The sequence below is a fragment of the Rhinolophus hipposideros genome (genome assembly GCF_964194185.1).
Source record: "Rhinolophus hipposideros genome assembly, chromosome: 20".
Lineage (NCBI taxonomy): Eukaryota > Metazoa > Chordata > Mammalia > Chiroptera > Rhinolophidae > Rhinolophus > Rhinolophus hipposideros.
This window is the reverse complement of record NC_138066.1, coordinates 21,557,433-21,579,978: the sequence shown is the minus strand read 5'-3', so window position 1 is coordinate 21,579,978 and position 22,546 is coordinate 21,557,433. Positions and strand designations below refer to the sequence as shown.

At 49.3% G+C, this 22,546-nt stretch overlaps 3 protein-coding genes across 5 annotated transcripts in view; 1 reads left to right on the top strand and 2 right to left on the bottom strand.

Moving 5' to 3' along the window:
* Positions 1-510, bottom strand: part of UNC45B (unc-45 myosin chaperone B) — a 29,072-nt gene extending 28,562 nt beyond the window's left edge. The window contains exon 1 of one of the 2 annotated variants that reach the window (XM_081028821.1): positions 47-510. The gene's annotated coding sequence lies outside the window, so the exon portion shown is untranslated. The remainder of the gene's footprint in view (positions 1-46) is intronic. The other variant, XM_081028822.1, reaches the window with a different exon arrangement.
* A 3,730-nt stretch (positions 511-4,240) lies between these two features.
* NLE1 (notchless homolog 1) lies at positions 4,241-13,682 on the top strand. 2 transcript variants are annotated; one of them, XR_013991924.1, is made up of 14 exons: positions 4,241-4,300; positions 4,437-4,580; positions 5,534-5,751; positions 6,366-6,445; positions 7,272-7,348; positions 7,513-7,610; positions 7,944-8,136; positions 8,648-8,783; positions 8,950-8,996; positions 10,304-10,506; positions 10,923-10,979; positions 12,292-12,451; positions 12,551-12,621; positions 13,321-13,682. XR_013991924.1 is itself a non-coding variant. In XM_081028647.1 (13 exons), the coding sequence occupies exons 1-13, from the start codon at positions 4,283-4,285 to the stop codon at positions 13,331-13,333; spliced, it is 1,458 nt and encodes a 485-aa protein (XP_080884773.1). In that variant the 5' UTR covers positions 4,241-4,282; the 3' UTR covers positions 13,334-13,682. The 2 variants fall into 2 exon arrangements, 1 of the variants encoding a protein (XP_080884773.1); XM_081028647.1 differs by lacking the exon at positions 10,923-10,979.
* A 1,802-nt stretch (positions 13,683-15,484) lies between these two features.
* Positions 15,485-21,558, bottom strand: FNDC8 (fibronectin type III domain containing 8; the record flags this gene model as incomplete). The annotated part of the gene is made up of 4 exons (XM_081027043.1): positions 15,485-15,637; positions 16,167-16,391; positions 17,897-18,266; positions 21,350-21,558. 4 exons carry the CDS (start codon positions 21,556-21,558, stop codon positions 15,485-15,487), a joined length of 957 nt encoding a protein of 318 aa, XP_080883169.1.
* Positions 21,559-22,546: the final 988 nt, after the last annotated feature.

The window sequence follows — 22,546 nt, the reverse complement described above, 5'->3', positions numbered from 1 at the left end:
GACGGGCAAAGCCATCACTCCAAAGGCCTGAACTCTCATTGCAGACCTTAAAAGTCCTCGTAGGTCCCTCTTTTCTCTCCAGATCAAAGAACACTCCTGCTGGCTCACTTCGTCACACAATGCTCTTGGTCGTCCTCCTGTGACGCTGCTCCTCTGAGCTCCACTGCGAACCCCCAGCGAGCCAGCCTCAGTCTGCCCTCCCAGCCCCCACCCAGGACACTTTATCACCTCTGCCAGTGGCTCCTGACCATATTTGGCCACAGGGTCAGGTGTCCCTGGAGTCTGTCATTGATACTCAGGGCCCTCCCCCTCCCCAGACTGGACAGTTAGTACCACGTGGAGGTGCTGCCCCAGCACCCTGCTCAGGAGCAGTCCTGGGGGCTCAGGCACTCACACCCCAAAGAATGAGAGAAAGATCCAGAAGGGACAGGAAACTCCCAGCAGAACCCCTTCCCTAGGCACAGCTAATGCCCCTTCTCCACCTCCATCCCAGATAAACAACCTCCTCTCCCTCCTCCCAACCACCGCTATTTTGGGAGCAGAGTGACAGCTGAGGGGCTGACAGGCTTAGATGAAGAGCAGCTGCCCAGATCCCATAGGAACTGGAGACTTCCAGAAACGCCCTTCTGAAGGGAGGAGGGAAGAAGAGAGAGGAAACTTCCTTCCCCTTTTCCACTTGTCCACAACTTTCCTACCCCTCTGGCATTCATTTATTGAAAATGTTCTTGCTTTGCAGAAAAACCAGCAGACTTGCTAACTCACTTTAATGTAAGTGAGTTCTGTTGCGATCTACATGTCTTCTCCTGTTGCTCCCTATTTACAGCGAGTGGATATATTCAGCCTACCTCTCTGGTCTGACTGGGAACTTCCTGAGGATGGGCTCTGTATATCCTCCACCAGACTGCAATCTTCTCCTAAAGCAAAAGCAATTCCCGGAGACCAAGGACTGTACCCCCTATTTGACTGGGAACTCTCCTGGGACAAGCTGAGTCTCCCTCATCAGAAAGGGCTCTTCCTGGGATAAGAACTATGTATTCACCACCAGAGATGGTCCCCCGTCCCGGGGGGACAGGAATTGTGTCTCCATATCTGACAGAGGGTTTCTGAGACAAATTTATGAGGGTGTTCCTACTTGGACTGAGAACGTTCTCACCTTTTGGTGTCTCCAAGCCTGGGCTGTGAGCCGCCTCCCGGAGGGCAAGGACAGTGTCTCACACAGTTTGACTTCCCCTAGTGCACAGCCTGGCAGAATCAGTGTCCAATACGTGTCTCCTAAATAAATAAATAAATGGATGCATGAATGATGTCTTTACGCTGATGCTTTGCTTCCCTTACCACCGTTCTGCCCATTCTCCTCCCATGTATCTTCAAAATTACCTGACCCAGGCTGAGAATGACACTGAAGAAAAAGCATTAGGTGGGTTACCCATACTAGATTCTATTCCTGGCTCTGTGACCTTGAACACACAGCTATGACCTTGGATCAGTTCTAGATCCTGCTGGACACAAGGCATAGCCCTGATTCATGTTTATCTGATGTATGTTTGTTGGCTAAATAAATGAATGCATGGATGGATGAATTCCCTGTGCTCGTGGTGTCCCCAAACCTGGGCCTCTTTGTGGGGAAAGTTTTCTATAGCAATGAGGAAATATGACAAAGGATCCTGTCATTGGCAGAGAACTGTGGTTCTGTGACTTTAGGTCCAAGAATCACAGATTCAAATCCTGATTCCGTTATTCATTCCACAAGCATTTCTTAAGCATGTCCTATGTGCCAGGAACTGCCAATGATCACAAAATCAGAGGACACTCTTGAGGGCAAGGATTTGTGTCCATTTTGTTCATTTATATATTCCAAGTGCCTATGACAGTGTGTGGTACATAGTAAGAGCTTAATAATATTTGTGGAATGAGTGGATGAAATAATTTCATAAATCTGAGATTTTAAATATGAGGACTACCTAGATGTTTTGAAAACATATAACAGGGAAACGTGACTTCATTTCAGAGAAGGTTTCCCTGAGTAAATGATTAAAGGACTTAATATACGTAGAGCTCCTAGAACAATGCCTGGTAGAGAGTACTCAATGAATGAATGAATGCATATTTAAGGCAAGACCTGAAGAATGAGAAACTGTCCCTGTATGAGTCTGCTGGAGTTGCCATAACAAAATACCTCAGACTGGGTGGCTTAAATGTCAGAAATTAATTTTCTCACAATACCAGAAACTGAAAGTCTAAGCTCAAAGTGCCATCAGGGTTGGTTTCTTAGGAGACTTCTCTTCCTGGCTTGTAGACAATCAACTGCTCACTATGTCTTTATGTGGCCTCTTCTCTGTGTGAGTGCAGAAAGAGAGAAAGAGAGAGAGAGCTCTGGTGTCTCTTCCTCTTCTTATCAGGACACCAGTCCTACTGGATCAGGGCGCAATCCTTATGACTTCCCTTAACCTTTACTACTTCTTTTATAGGCCCTATCTCCAAACACAGTCTCCCTAGGGGTTAGGGCTTCAACATATGAATTTGGTGTGTGTGTGGGGGGGGGCACAGGGAGGTGGCACAATTCAGTCCCTATCAGTTCCCAACAGTGAAAACTGCATGTACTAAAGCACTGAGACAGAATCATGCCTTGGAAGAACTGAGACACAGCTGGAAGGATTTGATCTTAAAGAGAGAGGAGTGGCTGGAGAGGTAAGGCTGAGTGGACCATTATAAGGAGTTTGATTTTTTTTCCTGCATGTAATGGGAGCCGCCTTAGGGTTTTCGGGTGGAGAGTTACAGAGTGGATTTTTGGTTTGCAATTATCACCCTGGCTGCCGTATGGAGAATGCCTGGAGGGAAGCAAGTGGGAGAGGTGGTTGTAGGAAACCATGGTCACTCAGACTAGAGTGTGACAGTGGAGATGGAGAGAACAAAATCAAGACAGGTTAACCGGGCAGAACTGACGAGCTTGTGAGTGCCCGGATGCGAGGGGCAGGGAAAAGAGAGCTGACAGGGAAGATCCCGGGTTTCTGGTAACAGCGCTCATGTTCTTTGGTCTCCGCTTCAGTTCCTCATTTGTAATACGGGGAGAAAACGGCTATTGTGAGGATGGATTAACAGGTATGTGTGTAGAGCACCTGGAACAATGCCTGACCCACTGCTACCATATCATTATCATCGTTATTGCTTTACAGCGTTGAAAACTGTAGACATTTTCTGCTTTGGTACTCATCGAGTATTATTCATTGATTTGATCCATTTTAAAGCAAAGAAGAAGGGGAAGAAGGGGGGAGAGGTTGAAGAGGGTAAAGGGAGTCAAATATATGGTGATAGAAGGAAACTAAACTTTGGGTGGTGAACACACCATGCAATATACGCTTTCAAGTACACTTGAAACTTATATAATCTTATTAACCAATGTCACCCCAATAATTTAATTCTTTTTAAAGATTTTATTGGGGAAGGAGAACAGGACTTTATTGGGGAACAGTGTGTACTTCCAGGACTTTTTTTTCCAAGTCAAGTTGTCCTTTCAATCTTAGTTGTGGAGGGCACAGCTCAGCTCCAGGTCCAGTTGCCATTTTCTAGTTGCAGGGAGCGCTGCCCACCATCCCTTGTGGGAGTTGAACTGGCAACCTTGTGGTTGAGAGCCCACTGGCCCATGTGGAAATCGAACTGGCAGCCTTCGGAGTTAGGAGCATGGAGCTCCAACCGCCTGAGCCACGGGGGCCGGCCCATAATTTAATTTTTTTAAAAAAAGCGATTTATCTCTGGGTGAGTCAAGTTATAGTGATTTATATTTTATCCTTTTTCATATTAGTTTTTCTAAATAAACACGTGCGATAAAAAAATAACTCACTTTTTTAAATGAAAAAAAAAGAATAATTACTGCCTTCAACCCAATAGCCTCTGGCTTTGTAAGTCACTCCCTACGGGGACGCTGCTGCCTGGAGCCTATTTGGTCTTCCGTCATTTCCTATCTCTGTAACCTTGGTGAAAATCAACCCCTCAAAAGCCTCAATTCCCCCATCTGTAAAATGGAGCGAGAATACCTGTTCTGAAGAGACAAAAGGCTGTTTCTGCAAGGCACTGGGAGGGACTGAATGTGGATGCAGCGACCAGTCCAAGGAGAGGTCGTGGAGCGGGTACCATGTGAGCCCACTCGCAAGGTCCCAGGCCTGGCACGACGTGACACTTTCCCTCCGCAACACCAGAGGGCGATGTCACGAACTGCGGCACCGCTAGACTACGGGAGCGGCGCTCCGTCTCACCGGAGCCTTTCTCCTCCACGTGCGGACGCAGGATGGCGGCGGCGGCGGCGGTGGGTGTGCGTGAGTGCGGGCGGGGGCGCGAGTCTGGGCGCTGCAGCCGGGGGTCCCCGAGGCCGGAGGGAGGCGGAAATGGGGGCCCTCCCCTCCTAGCGGCGTGACTGACGCCGGTCTCGCCTGTTGGCGCAGGAGGAGGCGGCGGGGCTTGACGTCCAGCGGCTGCTGGTGCAGTTCCAGGATGAGGGCGGGCAGCTCCTGGGCTCCCCGTTCGACGTGCCCGTGGACATCACCCCGGACAAGCTGCAGCTCGTGTGCAACGCGCTGCTGGCCCAGGTGAGCGGCGGGCGGCGCTGCCCGGGTCGGGCCCACAGGGGACCAGGAGACCAAAGGTCTGGGGGTCAGGGGCCCCCGTCACTCACCAACAGGGGGTGAAATGCGCTGGCGCGAGTCGGTGGAGTGTCACCTGCCTTGGGGGAGGGTCAGAAGATGGCATCAAGGTGAGAGCGCTTTACACGCCGACCGTGGCCGCCCACCTGCGGAGGGAGCCCGCGTTTCGAGCGCATTGGGTGCATTGTCAAATGAGTCTTCGTCACAGCCCCTGGTTAATATCCCCAGTTTACAATGTGGCCCAGAGGCATTACATTTGCACGATGCTACGCAGTAGATGGTCTCGGTTTGGAATCGGAACACAAATGTGTCAGACTTAAAACCCATGCACTTCCCAGCCAGTGTTTTCAACGTGCTGCCCCGTGTTGGGGTGGGAGGTACTTAAAAATGCAGTGCTTGGACCCCACCCCAGACTTGGTACACCGGACTCTGGGGTGAAGCAAAGTCTGCATTTCCAACCAGCTTTTTGGATGCTTCTTACGCATTATATACAGCATGGTATGGTGTTTTAGAAAACACTGCATAATGCTAATCCTGGACTTCACGGTTCATTTCAAAAGAACACTAAAGAATCTGAATTAGTCATTAGCAGTAGCAATTACTTAGTTGCTCAGAGCCTCAGGTTTTTTTTTTTCCGTCAATCAAGTGGGAATAGTAATGCTTGTCTCCTAGGGTGGTTGTAGGATGCAGATAAAGGATTTTAAAGTACTATGTAAGCTTCCTACAGTTTCTCTTCAAGGATGAAAATGGTCTCATTGGGGAATGATGGGGTAACTCAAGCAGAGTAGCTGAAAAGAGGGAAGCTTTACCTCCACAGCTCAATGAGGGGGGGCTCCCTGGTGGAAGTGGCCCCTGCCAATCCTTTAACACGGGAGTTGCCCTTTGCCATTGCCCTCCAGGAGGATCCCCTGCCACTAGCTTTCTATGTCCATGATGCTGAGATCGTCTCCTCACTGGGGAGGACGCTGGAGTCACAGGCGGTGGAGACAGAGAAGGTCCTTGACATCATCTACCAGCCACAGGCTATTTTCAAGGTCCGTGCTGTGACCCGCTGCACGAGCTCCTTGGAGGGTCACAGCGAGGCTGTCATTTCCGTGGCCTTCAGCCCCACAGGAAAGTAAGGACAGCTGCAGAATTGTGGAGGGGAGTGTGGGGGTTGCAGGCTCTGGTTGGGGTGAGGAGGGTACCCCCAAGTAATGATCGATGGGGCTTTGGGCCACCTACCAGAGATCGGAGCTCTGGGCTCAAGTTGGAAGTAAGGGATTTCCCCAGTGGGGTTTGGTCCACAAAGATCAAGGATTCACGCCTTGGAAGAGCCCTTCCTGGACTTAATCTCAGGAGATCTGAGCTGCAAGCTCAGCTCTGCCCCTTCCTAGTTGTGTGACCTGAGCAAGTCACTTAACCTGAGTTAATTCTTCTTTATCTGTGAAACTAGGTTTCTTTGCTTCTCAGAGTCCTATGAGGATAATGAGAAGCTTTAAATCTAGTGATAGTTGTGGCCATTCCTTTAAGGAAGGAAGAGAAAAGAAATGGCCTCCTAAGGTCTTCTCTCAGATGGCATGGGTGTTACATCTCTCCTTCTCGGGGGAGAGAGCAAAGTCCAGGCCCAGCCAGATTCTGTTCCCAGAAGATGATTAAATGGGAAGCAGAAATGCACGTTTGCAGTGTTTCAGGTTGGGCTCTACTCCTTGTCCCCACTGCTGAGGTCTGGCAGTCACTCTTCTTCCCCAGGTACCTGGCCAGTGGCTCTGGAGACACCACTGTGCGCTTTTGGGATCTCAGCACCGAGACGCCACATTTCACATGCCAGGGTCAGTATGCAATTAGCCATTTAGGGGGTCTTGGTGGGTGGGTGACTTGCTCAGCTCTTTAACTCCTGAGGAGCCCCAGAGTGCTTTCCAGCACTTTCACATCTAGTTAGTAACTGCCTTTTCCTTGGTGGAGACTGAACACTTGAGCCCAGCCAGCCACTTACAAACAAGAGACTGGACCAAAGAGTCGGTGTAGGATTGTGGGAAGGGGCTGACTGGCTAATTGCAAGGAGAGCCTGGCTTAAATCCAGCCTCTGCCACAGTGGCTGAGTTCTGGAACATGTATCAGAATCACGGGAGGGTGCGGAGGACTTACTCAAATATCGACTGCTGGGTCCCACCCCCAGAGTTTTTGTCTCCTTGGGTCTGAGGTGTGGCCTGAGAATTTGCATCTCCAGCTCCCAGATGGTGCTGATAACTACTGGTCTGGGAACCACACACTAGCTGGGTGACCATGTGTGTGCAGGGCATACTCCCTTTCTAAACTTCAGTTTTCTCGTCTGGAAAATGGGGGTGATAATTCTTGCTTTGCTTCATACCTTAGCGCTATTGTGAGAATTCCAAGGGATGACGTGTGAAAATACTTTATACCAAGGAATTATTAGAAGGAATTATTAGAAGGTGGCAGTGTTATGGGCGCAGCAGGATGCATGGCTCTAGCACCTGGGGTGGATTCTCCCTCTGCCTAGGAAGCCTTAGCTCTCCTTTTGTCCAATCATTCATTTATTCAGCAGCTAGTGTAGGAGTTCCTGCAATGTACCAGGCATTGCTAGGAACTGGGGGTAAAAACAGATGTCCCTCCTTTTTCCCTCCCCTTCTTTCTTAGGACATAGACACTGGGTCCTTAGCATATCCTGGTCACCAGATGGCAAGACACTGGCTTCCGGATGCAAGAATGGCCAGGTAGATGGTGGTCAGGGTAATTAGGCAGGGACTCTGGGGCTCCCTTTCCGGGAGCCGGGCCAGAATCAGGTTCAGGGATGGTGCATGGGGGTTAGGGGGTGGAGGACCTTTAGTAGGGGAGGGACAGGTTGGGAAAGATTATTTGGTGAGCTTCTATCTTTCAGATTCTCCTGTGGGACCCAAGCACAGGGAAGCAGGTAGGCAGGACTCTCACCGGTCATAGCAAGTGGATCACAGGCCTGAGCTGGGAGCCCCTCCATATGTAAGTGACACCAACAGAGCTGGGGTGAGTGAGGAATAAGGGGTTCAAAGCTGTCCCCCCTCCCCTGCTTGATCAGTTTTATTTGAGGGGGGGAGGTAAGCAGTCTGACTGACAGCGACTGCAGGCAAGAAGCAAGGAAGGCCTCCTGGGCTGCTCGGCTGCTCTGGAGGGGCCTGTTCCTCGCAGGGCCTGGAGGTGCAGCTGGGTCTTGGGGTCAGCAAGCTGTCAAAACATTGTCCCTGACCCTTGAGTTGGGAATGGGGAGGTGCCATGGGAAGACAGGCGTTACCAGGCAGGTCAGAAGTGAAGTCACATCTCCCTTTCCCTCTCCAGGAACCCCGAATGCCGCTACTTGGCCAGCAGCTCCAAGGATGGCAGCGTGCGGGTCTGGGACACAACTGCAGGCCGCTGTGAGCGTATCCTCACTGGGCACACGCAGTCGGTCACCTGTCTCCGGTGGGGAGGGGATGGGCTGCTCTACTCTGCTTCGCAGGACCGCACCATCAAAGTCTGGAGGGCTCATGATGTAAGAGTCGGGAGGGTTCAGAAAGCAGTCTGGGGAAATCTCAGGCCACGGGATGCCAGCACTGGGAGGAACGTCGGCCAGGGTTTCCTGAGCATGTGCTGGGGGCCAGGTTCAGGAGGTGCTTCGAGAACAAGGGATCTTGTCGATGCTGCTTTGTAGCAGAGGTTCCAGTGTCCATTAGCATGGTCAGGCTCTGGAAATTCCTGCTGTAGAAAGCCTAGTTGCTTATTGAACCTGCCATGTCCCGAACTTACTTGACGAGCTCTTTTATTCTGACACACTTGATTTGCCTTCTGTGAAACATATTTTCAGAAACATTGATCTGGGCCCGAAGCCCTCTTTTTACAAATGAGGAGAGACTTGAGCTCAGGGGCGGGGGGGGGGGGGTGACTTGATTAGGATCCCAATGAATGAGGGTCCTGATTCTGAGTCTTCTGGGGCTAATCTGGGGGTATAGGTTCCCTAGGATGGAGAGTGGTGTGTGTGTCTGGCCTGTCTCCCTCTGCCCTAGGGCGTGCTATGCCGGACTCTGCAAGGCCACGGCCACTGGGTGAATACCATGGCCCTCAGCACTGACTATGCCCTGCGCACAGGGGCCTTTGAGCCAGCCGAGGCCTCAGTTAATGCCCAAGACCTCCAAGGGTCCTGTGAGTAAGCGGGAGAAGGAGGGGAGGGGCCTGCTTGGGAAAGAGCCAGTTGTCTAGCTTCATGTGCGAGTCGGCCTGAGGCTTGGGGGTGTTTGCTGTGTGTGTTGGAGTTTCTAATCAGCCTTGTTCTTCATCTCCTCCTCTCCCCTTCGGCCCGTGGACGCAGTGCAGGAGATAAAGGAGAGGGCTCTGAGCCGATACAAGCTCGTGCGGGTGAGTGTGTGCCAGCCGCTAGCACGGCCAGCTCTGTACTGCCCACTACCGGTCCCTACAACTCTCCGTGAGCACTCGGGCCCCTCCGCCTTCTAGCCCCAGCGGAGAATATACCTTTTCTGGAAAGTTGTTCTTGATAATCCTAGTTTACAATCCTAAAATATTAATATGCTCTTTCATTTTGTTTTATGTGCTTCTCTATTGCATTTCCCAAGGTACTCCTCTTTCTAATTTTCCTTAGTTTGTTTAAGGAACGTATTCATATGATCTAAGGTTCAAAGAACACATAAAGGTAGATAGTAAAACATCTCTTTGTCACACGTTCATCCATTCCTTCCGGAAGCATCTAGGGCCGCCAGCATCTTGTTTCTCCTTCCAAAGACTTCTCTATACAGATGCATGTATACGTGTACACGGAGTATAATACAGTCATGTGCTGTATGACGACATTTCAGTCAACGGTGGACTCCATGTATGACGGTGGTCACATAAGGTTATAATGAAGCTGAAGAATTCCTGTTGTCTAGTGATGTAGCCATCCTACCTTCCCAGCGCAACGCGTTACTCACGTGTCGGTGGTGAGGCCGGTGCAAACAAACCTGTGCTGCCAGTCGTACGAAAGGACAGCACGTACAGTTACGTACAGTACATAACACTTGATAATAAATGACTTTCTGGGTTACGTATCACTGCACTGTTTCTTACTGTTGTTAGGGTATACTCTTTATATTTAATTACGAAGGTTGCTGTGAAATAGTAGCTGTGTGAGGCCATCTTGTGTTGGCTGCATCTCTTGCTGACATCGTTTTCTCCTGTTTGATTTAATCTCATGTGTGGTACAGTGACATGCTGTACAGGCTTGTAGCTTAGGAGCGACAGGTTATACCATAGAGCCCAGGTGTGTAGGAGGCTGGCCCATCCAGGTGTGTGTAAGTGCACTCTGAAGTTCACGCCACGAAATCGCCTAACGACGTGTTTCTCAGAACGTGTCCCTGGCATTAAAGCAGCACATACCTGCACACTTACACACATAGGTATTCAAACCCACATGCAAAATCCTCCCCCCTTTTGAACACACGATTCTGTACCTCGCCTTTTCATGTAATTATATATCTTAGCCATTGTCCTGTGTTCAAAAGTTCCCTTTGGCGGTGAGTAACCCACGTGGTCTAGTGGCCGGCCCAGGACTTGTTCCCGAGTCCTGGGCTCTGTGCTGGTGTGGAGTAATCAGTGGTGTGTTTGCTGCCGAGCTCAGCCGCTCCTGTCTGAGACCGTGTCCCACATGGTGTGCTTTTTGCCTCCCTTAGGGCCAGGGCCCAGAGAGGCTGGTATCTGGCTCAGACGACTTCACCTTATTCCTGTGGTCCCCAGCAGAGGACAAGAAGCCGCTCGCACGGATGACGGGACACCAGGCCCTCATCAACCAGGTGCTCTTCTCCCCTGACTCCCGCATCGTCGCCAGCGCCTCCTTTGACAAGTCCATCAAGCTGTGGGACGGCAGGACCGGCAAGTGAGTGAGGCCGTGGGGAGGGACAGGAAGGAGCTTAGCTCTGCCACTTACAAAGCTGTGTGGCCTGGGCAAGTGTTTGGGTGTTTCTGAGCCTCCTTTTCCTCTTCTGTAAGATGCAGAGGCCCTACCTCTCTGCTTTGTTACAAAGATTAAGTAAGATGGTATATTTAGCACCAGCATTAAGTGAGCACTGAAAACGCTAGTTCATTTCGCATCTAAAGAGAGAAATGATCTTCAAACTGGCTCTCCTCAAAGTGTGGTCCACAGACTTGTGGCAGTGATATCACTTGGGAGTTTGACAGAAATTCAGAACCTAGGACCCACCCCAGACCTTGTGAATCAGAATCTGCGTTTTAAAAAAAATGTTTTTAATGAATTGATTTTCCAATTACAGTTCACATACAATATTATAATAGTTTCAGGTGTACAACATGGTGATTAGACATTTAAATACCTCACAAGGGATCACCCTGGTAAGTCTAATACCCATCTGGCACCATACATAGTTATTACAATATTATTGACTATAATCCCTATGCTGTACTTTACATCCTTGTGACTATTTTTATAACTGGCAATTTATACTTTCTAAATCCCTTCAACTTTTTCGCCCATTCCCCAACCCCCCTCCGTCTAGTAACCATCAATTTGTTCTCTGTATGTATGAGTTTGTTTCTGTTTTGTTTGTTCATTTGTTTTTTAGATTCCACATATAGGTGAAATCACATGGTATTTGTCTTTCCCTGACTTAATTCACTTAGTGTAATATCCTCTAGGTTCATCCATATTGTCACAAACGGCAAGATTTTATTTTTTTTTGGCTGAATAACATTCCATTGTGTATATGTACCATATCTTTATCCATTTGTCTATCGATGGACACTAAGGTTCTTCCATATCTTGGCTACTGTAAATGACCTCGTGATGAACATAGGTGCACATATCTGTTCGAATTCGTGTTTTGGATCTCTTCAGATAAATACCCAGAAGTGGAATTGCTGGGTCATAAGGTAGTTCTATTTTTAATTTTTTGAGGCACCTCCATACTGTTTTCCACGGTGGCTGTACTAATTTATAACCCCACCAACAGTGCACAAGTTTCCCTTTTCTCCACATTCTCACCAGCGCTTGTTTGTTGATTTATTGATGATAGCCGCAGAATCTACATTTTAATAAAGCTACCAGGTGATTCTGCTTGTCTTTACGTCTGAGAAGCAAGCACTGGTGTAATGAGGCACAGTGCCGTTGATGTTAATTAAGTTGGAGGAGAGGCAAAGGCATGGGAAGGAGCAAGGGAAACACTTGGCACCTGTGTGTCAGTCGAGAATTTTCACACAGCAACGCTTTGAAATAGGCAGTTCAATTCCTTTTTAAGGTAAGGAAACAGTCCCAAAAGACACAGCTAGTCTGTATTGACCTGAAAGTTCCAGGTGGGCCTGGCCCAGGATTACTCCATGCCACCTGTCAGCAAACAACTGTTGTGTTGATGGGCTGTCAGGCAGGTGGGCTAAGCAGATGGCTGCATTGGATTCTAAGGCGTGCAAAGTCGAGTGGGTATGGAGGCCTGGCAAGAGGCACCCTACAAACAACTCATTTGGAGAAGTTTTACAAGCACATAATGAGCAGTAATGATGAAATTGGTCTGGGGTGGGGGCCAGGCAGTGGGATTTTGTAAAAGTTCCCAGGTAATTCTAATATGCAGCCAAGGTTGAGAATGACTGCTGTGGGCAGAGAGGATCCTTCAGACATGTTTGAAGATCTAACATCCATCTTCCCCTGGCCTAGGTACCTGGCTTCCCTGCGTGGCCATGTGGCTGCCGTGTACCAGATTGCATGGTCAGCCGACAGCCGGCTCCTGGTCAGTGGCAGCAGTGACAGCACGTTGAAGGTGTGGGATGTAAAGGCCCAGAAGCTGGCCACAGACTTGCCAGGCCATGCGGATGAGGTATGGCCGACTCTTGTGGGCAGGGGGTGGCTATGGAATTGAAGCCTGTCCCCCTCCCCCATACTGCCCCACTGACCCTCCCCCTCCTTTTCCGTGTAGGTATATGCTGTTGACTGGAGTCCAGATGGCCAGAGAGTGGCAAGTGGTGGAAAGGACAAATGCCTCCGGATGTGAGTTTGGGAGAAGTGGGAGTTGGTGTGCTTGGCTGTCCTGCCCTTTGAGTTGTTACTATTTGCGACATTCCCTTCTGGCATAGAATTCTGAGGGCTCTCCAGGTACACAGACTGGCCTGAGATGGTGTGTGGAGCTAGGTTCTCAGTGGGCAGTGGGAGGGCTTGGGAATTGCAAGGGTGATGGGAAACCCTGCCAGTTCTGAGGCCGCTCTCCAAAGGGTGAGTCCAGGGTCGCTCCTGCACGAGGCAACAGTCCTGTTAGATTGTACTTGGGAGTCCTGAGACCTAGGTCAAATCCTGATCTGCTTTTCAGTGTGCCATCTTGGAGAGCTTGGTTAACCTATCTCTTGGGGCAAAAAGAGATCCTTAAAAAACCTATCTCAGTAGACAAAAAAAGATCAAAGATAGGAGGTCAGCACACCTTGGAATCTGAAGCATTGTGTACTGTCACTGTCACTGTCATTGGACAACCTTGGTGGACACCCCAGGGGCCAACCACTGGGCTGAGGTCCTGGCTGAGGCAGGCAGTGGGTGCCTCGCCTGAGTTTGGGTGGCCAGAGCAGGGATGTAGGCAGGCTCTTAATGACTGGGGGGAAACCACAAATTCTCCCCGTAGCGGGCTCCTGGGGTTACGTGGCAGCCTCCCTTTCCTGCAGTGGACTCCCGGTCCCATTCCCTCCCTCCCTCTCTCCACAGATGGAGGAGATGAGACGTCCCACAGCCCTCTCTGACCCCCACCTGGACTCGGTCTGTGCCAGCTGTCCACCCTGACAGAGCAAAAGCCGGGGTGTTATCCCTGAGAACGAGTGTGGCCTGCTGTCCTGGTACAGACCCCAGTGGGCTCTCTCCCAAGAGCAGGAGGTCAGAGGTCTCAGGAGGTTACCACAGAGCTCAGCCCTTGGCCATCACTCTGTACGTTGCTGGTGCTGGCGGGGGGTGTCAAGAGACCAGGCAATGACTGGACCCCTGCTGACTGCCCTGCCTCCTTTTCCAGATGTCACCTTTCTTTAGGAGCAGACCCCAGATTCTGTGACCAAATAAATAACTTATATTTTGTGTGTTTGGGTTATAATTCCTTGTCTAGAATCCTAGGGCTCAACCAAGATCTGTGCTAAGTCAGTTTGCCTAGTCCCATCCCTTTGCACTGGGCTTCACCAAAACCATACTGACCAGGAAGTCGCCTTGCTTCTCTTCCCCATGCCTATGAGGGAGAGGCCAGTTGAGGCTGAGGAAGCTGGCTGAAGCCCCTCTGATAGTGGCCAGAATATAAGCCAAGGCTGTGCTGTCTGATGTAGGACCATGTTTCCCCGAAAATAAGATGTAGCTGAACAATCAGCTCTAATGCGTCTTTTGGAGCAAAAATTAATATAAGACCCGGTATTATATTTTATATTTATTATATTAAATGATATTGTTCCTGTCTTATAGTAAAATGAAACCGGGTCTTATATTAATTTTTGCTCCAAAAGACGCATTAGAGCTGATTGCCCAGCTAGGTCTTATTTTTGGGGGAAACACAGTATGCACTAGCCACATGTGGCCATTCCATTAACCAGCATTCCATACAGTTAGAAATGCAGTTTTCCATCACACTCGCTCAAGTCTACTTGTGTTAGGCTGTACAGATAGGTAACGCTGCCATCGTCACAGGGAGTTCTGCCAGCCTGTGCCCGCTTCTCACATAGCACACTTCTTGAGGCCCTGCCATGCACTGAACACTGCTAGGCTCTTGGGGTACAGACAGGAAGGTGACGTTTGTCCTGGAGGACTCACTCTCTAATGGGGCACACAGTGGTGACAGCTCAGGCAGAAGTGTGTGTGATGTGGTAAAGGAGGATGGATGGTTCTCTGTCCCGGGAGGACTCCCAAGCAGGACGCCCCCAGACCTTTGACCAGGATCGTGCCCTCCATGCCTCCTGCCTCCACTTGCTCCTGTTCGGTGCTGAGGCACATCGACAGGCTGAACTTCCAGACTGCCCCCACCTGTGCGTTTACAACTTGGCACAGGGCCAGCCGTGGTTCTCAGCTTCCACCTTGCATGTCTGCAGTGAGGCCGCAGGAGGGGCCGCGGGAGCCACCGGTGGTTGAGCTCCTATCTGCAGACACTTTTGTGTGTGCTCTCACGGTAACCCTGCAGCCATGCCTGGAAGGGTCTCACGTCCCCATATATTTGATGAGGTAAAAGCCCAGGAAGCTTAAATGGTTTGCTTATGCCCTCGTATCCAAGAAGAGCCAGAATTAAATCCAGCTCTGCCCCAAAGCTTGTACACTTTGCACCGTGTCCCTGAAGAGCTCACGTCTGATGCTGAGTGTGTGGGCTGCCACCTCTGTCCAGCACTGCGTTTTTCCTGGGGAGCGTGTTTCAGCCTTTGAGTACCAGTCTCTTCCTCCCACAGGGAAAGGGGTGATGTTGACAGAGCCAGGCAGTAGGTGGTGGCGGCATCCCATGGCCATCTCTCTCGTTTTCTGCCTCCCACCCACTCACCTGGACTCTTGGTCCTGGCAGAAGCTAGGAAGCTAGATTGCCAGTAGCCCAGCGGAGGCTTTCCGCGGCATGAAGCAGAATTTAGGGGTTCTGGGTGACCTGCAGTTCTTTAATGAGGGACCTGGGGAGGGCATCGCCTAGCAGCTGTGGGCAGTGGCGAACCTGGCCTGCGGTGTCTCCAGGTGAATGGAACTCTTGTCTAGCCTTGGTCCCAACCCAGGGGTGGAGCTCAGGTACTACTTCTGCCAGGGCCTGGGCTGGCGGGGTGGTCATCGGTTCCCTAGCTTGGTGCAGGTGGTACATTTCACGGTTCCGCTTCTGAGAGCCCTGGGCCAAAGCTGAAGGTAGGTGAGGGGCTTCCTGGGGCCTTCCCCCTTAGTAGGGAAATAGCGTTTCTAGATCTTCCACCCTCCGCATGTCCTCCAGCCCGATGGTCACTGTTCTCCGCTGGGGTTCCTTGCGCTGCACGGTGATCTGGATGGGGTTGTTCTCAGGGAAGCTGTTCAGGTCAGTGGCCACAGTTGCAAACTGAAATAACACGAAAAACCCCTCAGTCTTCCTCCCCAGACCTCACCTCTGTGTCTGCTACTGTCTTGTTTGCTAAATGGGGTCTTAGCCAGCCTGACCAACTTACCTGTCGACACCAGAAACAAGTACAGAGAGGTATTATTCCAACCTGGGATGTTTCCATCCACAGGCCTGTGTACTTGGGTCCCACCCCGACCCCATGACCTGCCCAACCCAGCCCCCAGGCTGCTCCCTTCAGCCTCCCCTTTCCCTCAATGGGCTTTTGACTTCCTGGCCCACTCCCCATCACTGGTAGCAAGCTGAAAGATGAACGTCATGGCAATGCTGAGGAATATCTTAGTTTGCATCCCCAGTGGGGCCAGAGTGGCTTAATCCTTAAACCTTCCAGAAGAGAGCAGCCTGGAATTGACGTGTATTTGCCCAGACAGAAGGAAAGCAAGCAGGGAGATGAGTTGTGGCGGTATAGGGGTGTCCCCAACCTCCAAGACCTGTCTCCCTGACCCCTCAGGCCCCTTCTCCCAGCGCTCACTTTGTAGGGCTTGGACCACTTCCCTGCCCCAGCTGTGTTGGCGGCACGGACAGTGAGGCAGTAACTCCTGTTAGGCTTCAGCTCCATCAGCTTGACGGTGGTGCCCAAGATCTTATTGAACATCCACGGGCGATTCTGTGTCTTGACATTTTTCTGGGTTACCTCCTGCAACAGGACCTGGTAAAAACTGACCTGTTGCTTGCCCAAGGCATAGGTCCAGGAAATCTAGGGGAAGAGAGCCCCCAAGGCTTCCTCAGACCTGGCCAGGCCTGGCTTTCCCTCACCCCTGCCTCCATCACCTCACATGGGTGAGAATGCCCCACTCCCCAGACCGCCCACTCCCATCCCCTGCCCCTGCTGGAGCTGTGGCAGGTCTAATGGGAAATATAAGGCACTCCAATGATGTGGAACCATCATCCGGCAGCATATGCTACTCTTCCTGCACGGCCCAACCCAACTCAGATGGTGCCCTCTTTCCATATTTCTTCTAGATTGTGTCAGTTGAGAGGGAACTTAGAATCATCTTGTCCACCTTGCTCATTACAGATGGTATTAAATTTTCAAAGAGGGTAAGTGGCTGGCCCACAGTCACATAGCAATTAAGTGACAGAGCCGGGGTTCAAAGCAATGGCCCCAGAACCCATACATTTTGTACTACAACAATGGTTGCCAAGCCTAGCGAAGAATCTGAGGGAGTTCTAATAACACTGCTGATCCCTGCCGGCTGTCTCCTGTCTGGTTTCCCATTTCCAGTTTCTCCTCCATCTCGGCCAGGAGTTGTCAAATTTTGGTATGCATCAGAGGACTTTTTAAAACACAGACTGCAGACTCCAGCCCGTAGGCCTGTTTCTGATTCCGTAGGCCTACATTGGGTGGGGGTGGGGGGAATGGACACGAGAATTTAAATTTCTAGCAAGCTGTCATGCGATGCTGATAACTGCTGGTGGTTTGGGAACCACACTTTGAATAACACTGCTCTAGGCCATCCAACGTGGGGCTTCCAGATTTATCTTCCTAAAATACAGCTCAAATTGTATCCATCATCAGATAGGAAGCTCTGCAAAAAAGCTGTTCCCTATTGATTACGGAAAAATCTAAACAGTAGTAGCTCAACATTGGAGGACCTCCGGAAAATGACCCCAACTTAACTTTCCCCTCTGTTCCTCTTCCGTTACTCTAGGACAGTGCTGCTCCACACGTGGTCTGTGGGCCGTCAGCACCACCTGGTACATACTCTCAGGCCCCACCCCAGGCCTACAGAATCAGAACCTCTAGGGATGAGGCCCAGGAATCTCATTTTTAACAAGATGATCAGAGCTCCAGGCAAATGAAAGTGTGAGATGCCCTGGATTAGAACCTAGGTGTCTCCTCCCCAACTTTCCCACCTATGAGGCTTTGCTTGTGTCAGCCCATCCATGGAATGCCTTTCCCCCATCTCCAGATGTTTGAATCCTATAGAAAGCCACCAAGCTAATTCCTGCACCTGGAAGTAATGTCTCTTTGCCTCTGAATTCCTGGTGGTGGCATCTGAAATCTTCCTATAGCACTGAGCCCTTTTCTAGCTTGCACTGGAGATCTTTACAGACATGGCCTCTCTCCTAACCCGTGAACTTGAGGTCAGGATGCAGGTGGTAGGTATCGTTACACTCTGCCACAGAGCTCAGCTCAGTGCCTGGCACATTGGGGGCAGACAGTAAGCCTTTGCTGAAAGTACAAGTAGGGGAACGCACCACGGCCGTGGAATCGCTGACTGTGTGTTCACAGATGAAAGGTGCCTCTGGTATGTCCATGACCACAGAGGACTCCGAGGGTGTCGAGGAGGTGTCCTTGTCCAGCTCAGGGTTGTCAAGGTCCAGCAGGCCCCCAGTGGCCACTTGGGGCTTATATCGGTGGGGGCTGAGGGCCAGGGCCCCCTTTTCTGTATTCTTGGCCACGGAGGAGATGCTGAGTTTGTTCAGCTCGCTTTCCAGCATCCCTGCAAAGAAGCTGCTGTTGGGCTGGGTCACTGCCAATTTGATGGGATTCAACAAAGTGGATGAGATGGGGGAGATGCTGGTATCATCTGAGCTACTTTCAGAATCCTCCCCTGGCATCGGTTTCCTGGAGTGGGAGGGGAGACAGATGAGCCAGATGAAGGAGCCCACCCCAGCCTGTGCAGCTTGGAAGCTACCAGAGGCCATGCCTTGGGCCTGACTTACAAGGGTCCCCAGCTGCTTCTGAACAACTGAGAACGTTCTACTGCTGCGTGGCAGCGCATCAAACCCGCCAGGGCACTTAGTAGTGAAAAACGCAGGTTCCTGATCCCCAGTCCCCAGGTGGGATGGGAGTGGGGGAGCTAGTAAGTTAATAGGATCCTCAGACGATTCTAATGCAGCTGTTCTGAGAACCACAATTTGAGAAAGACTGTCAAAACTGGAAGTCCTCCTTCCAAAGCAGGGTGCAAATGCTCCAGGAAATGAGCACAATGATCTCCTGGGGTATGGGAAAATATCTAAAAGTATCTAAAAGAAAAATAATAAATTCAGCTTTACTAACATTTAATTATTATTATTGTTTAATATTTAATGCAATTACTAATTCATTTACTTAGAATTTAACATGTAAAATATATAGCACGTAAAATTATTATAAATACACATATACTGGGGTGAATTCTCAAACTTTTCTTCTAATTTTTTAAAATTATGAACTATTTTAGACGTATCCAAAGATATCAAGAATAATATATTAGGTTGGTGCAAAAGTAATAGCGGTTTAAAAGGTTAAAAATAATTGCAAAAACCGCAATTACTTTTGCATTAACCTAATATTATTAAGCTTTTATTTAGCCATCATCCAGCTTCAGAACTAAAACCTCATCAGGATACTTAAGGCCCCGGACGTGTTTCTCCCCTATGTCAGTCCTTATAATCCCTCTAAGAGCTAACCAGTAAATTTAAAATTTTGTGTTTATTATTCCCCATGTGTCTTTATGGGTTTGTTACATATGTATGTTATCCCTAAGCAAGGTCTATTTTGCATATTTTTAAACTTTACACAAATAAATGGTCACATTGTGTACATATCCATGGTAGCTGGCTTTTTCACTCAACATTGTGCTTTTTAGATCTATCTATTATACATGTAGCTCTGACTCAGTCATTTTGATTGTTGTGTGGTTTTCCATTACAGGGATATTTGTATTGTTACCAATTCTTTACTATTACAAAGAAAAACCTTCCACATGTTAGTCCACTACTTATTTTATTTTTTATTATTGATGAAGTGCAAAACCCAAAAAAAATTGGCTTTTAAATCTTTTTTTTATCTCGACCCAAAGAAATACACATTACATGGCAATGTAGTATACTCATACATATATATACAACTAAAACACAGCTGCACAAACCCAGTACTTACTTTATGTGTAATAGGCCCTGGAATTTTTGATCTGTTTTATTTCATTTTTATAACATTGGTCTCTACCAACTAGAAGGAGTTCCTGACTCACTAATGGGTCACAACTCACAGTTTGAAAAGCACTTGTCTAGAGAGGGCAGTCAAGGTCACACAGTGAGTTGATGGCAGAATTTGAACTAAAACCCAGATCTCGGGGTCCCAGGCCTGTCCCATTGCTATGTAGCTCCCATCTGCCCCTGGCTCTTCTCCTCTGCTTCCTACCCCATCTCCCCCAGCTGCTCTGGCCAAGTCCAGCAACCAACACACACCCCTGGGTCCCTTACTCCAGACCAGCCACAGGCTTCATGGTTGGTTGATGGGCCAAATTTTTCCTCCCTGAGCTCCAGCCCCGTCAGCCTCCTAAAAATATCCTGATCAACTCAAAGCTCCTATGCTAGCCTTTGGTGGACATTTGGAACAGATGATTCCCTCACTAAGGTCTCTTATACGCTGAAGAGTCTGAGTATTAATGCCATTTATACTACAGATTGTCCTAATGAATCTCTATTTTAGATTTCCTTATTCAAAACACCAGTGCAGAAGTGGGCATGGAAGGCAGGGAAGAAGTAGGCTACATGCTGGACATTCTATTCTGATCTTTACAGCAGCCCTACTAGATGGGTGCTAGCCCCAATTTGCAAATTAATGAACTTCAGTCTACAGCCATATACCTAAATGGTAGAACTTGGATTTGAACTTGGGCTCATAGCCCTAGACTTGCCTACTATAACATGAAGTTTCCTATAAACATCCATCACTTTAGCCATACCTGCTTACTTACAGTTCCATTAGGGGGAATGGACACTACACCCCTTTTCTATAATCAAGACGAGCTACATAGTTTGTGGGTCCCCTTCTTCAAAAATTATTAAGAATTTCAAGACAGTGACAGCAGAGCACTGAAGTTAAGCACTGGGCCCTTCTAAGTGTGGGGTTGTGTATGACTACACAGGTCACACACCCATGAAAATGCCCTGCAGATAACTCCCTCAGCCTCCATCAACCTGCACCACCACCCCTTCACTGGCTCACTGCTTCCCTCCTTAGGAGATTCAGCTCACATGTCACCTCCTCCAGGAAGCCTTCCCTAACTGAACCCCCTTCCAAGCTATGCTAACCCCCCTCTGGTTCCTCAGTGTCCTTTCCTAGTTGCATTAGTCTCAATTCTTTCCTGGCACCCTCCCAACACACATACCCCAGGCTGGGAGCTCTTTGAAGGCAGGGACTGTGCTTTTCAGCTCTGCATTCCCAGAACTTAACCCTGGGCTAGACACCTTGCAGGAGCTCAAAGAATTTTGTGGAATGAAGTAAATGGAACCCAGAATTACTGAGGAGGAACATAAACCTCAGTCCAAAAGCAGGCAGACTATTGGGGGGATATAATCAGGCAGCAGAAGGCACCAGAAGGGAAGATTGAGAAGAGGAGTCTTAGGGGAGTAGAATGGAGCAGGGGTGTCTGTGGGGGGCTAGGGGTGTGGGAAAAAGACCTTAACTAGACAAAGTAGATGAGGAGCACTGATAACAAATCTCTGACTAATCCCAAAAGGCCTCCTGGAACTGCAGGCCCACATGCCTCCAAGAAGTGATTTGGGGTCCGGAATCCATGGTACATCCTGCACACATGCTCTTCCTGGGAGCTCAGGACCTGGGTTGTGACAGGTCCAGAAAGTACCGCTTCTTCAAGCCCTTCCCAACCCCTCAGCTCTGGCCTAAGAAAGGAGAAAAGGACCAGACTTGTGTCTTACGGTAGATTGATGGTATCTTCCTCCAAGAAGTTAACCAAACTGCCTCTTGAGGAAAGTGGGAGTCCTTTGGTAGCAACCATCCTGTTCATAGACTTGGGGTTTGGAAAGGGCTTCGACTTTTGATCAAGCACACTCGAAACATTGAGGGTTTCCTTTTTCAGCATGGTCTCCTCCCCATCTCCCACTTTACAGAGCACCTCTGATGCCATCTAGTTTGTTTGGGACCACAGCTGTCACCGTACAGGACAACCAAGCTGACAGGAGGCAGAGAGAAACTGGGGGCAGCGGACCCACCCTATCTTTGAGTGGGATGGGGGTGCAATGAGCTGACTTCATAAACATCACAGAGCATAACAATTAGGGGCAAGCCTCTCCCTTGATCTGACGCTGCTGCGCTGCTACTGCCCGGGGCCAGGATCTAGAGTGGAGTAGAGCTAAGGAACAGACTCCATAACCCTTCCAGCTCAAATGCTCTGCAACCCTGTCCTCCGAAGATTTCAAAATGCTTACCACCTGTGCCCTTTGGTGCTGCCCTGGGAAGGAGGAGAAGGATGGTGGGAGAAAGACACCTGGGCACGGAGGGAAGCAGCGCTGGAATGGGTCTCTGGGAGTATGAGACTTTGTACAACGCTGAGGCTCTCTATCTAAAAATTCTAAGCAGCACAACCCCACTATGTTCAGTCATATAGGCATAAGGAAAGCCATAAGTTCATGGAGTTCATAGCTCACATATACTCAGGTTTTATGGCTAGACTTCTAAACATGCCACGCCCTCACCCCAAGTGTCTTCATATGTTGAGCGACAGTTGGGAGTGCTGTAGAGGGAAACAAAGATGGGCCAGACACTATTTCTGTTCTCAAGGACACCACTGTACAGTAGGAAAACATACAACTTCGGGGATAAGAAGAGAAGAGCATTGGCTTTGCACTTAGATGTGGATTTGTCTGTTCTAAATGCAGCTCTGCCCTTACAAGCTCTGTAGTCTTTGGCATATGACTTTACCTCCCTGAGCCTCAGTTTCCTCACCTGCGAAATAGGGATAAAAATAGCACCTGCCTCATTGGCTTATGAGAAGATAACCCCGTAAGGTTGTTTTGTTTCTTCCAGGATGAGACAAAGCAAAGGACATTTAAAAATAACAACTCTTATTTTTTGTGTTCTATATACTCAGGGTTTTTGCTGTTATTCATTAAAAA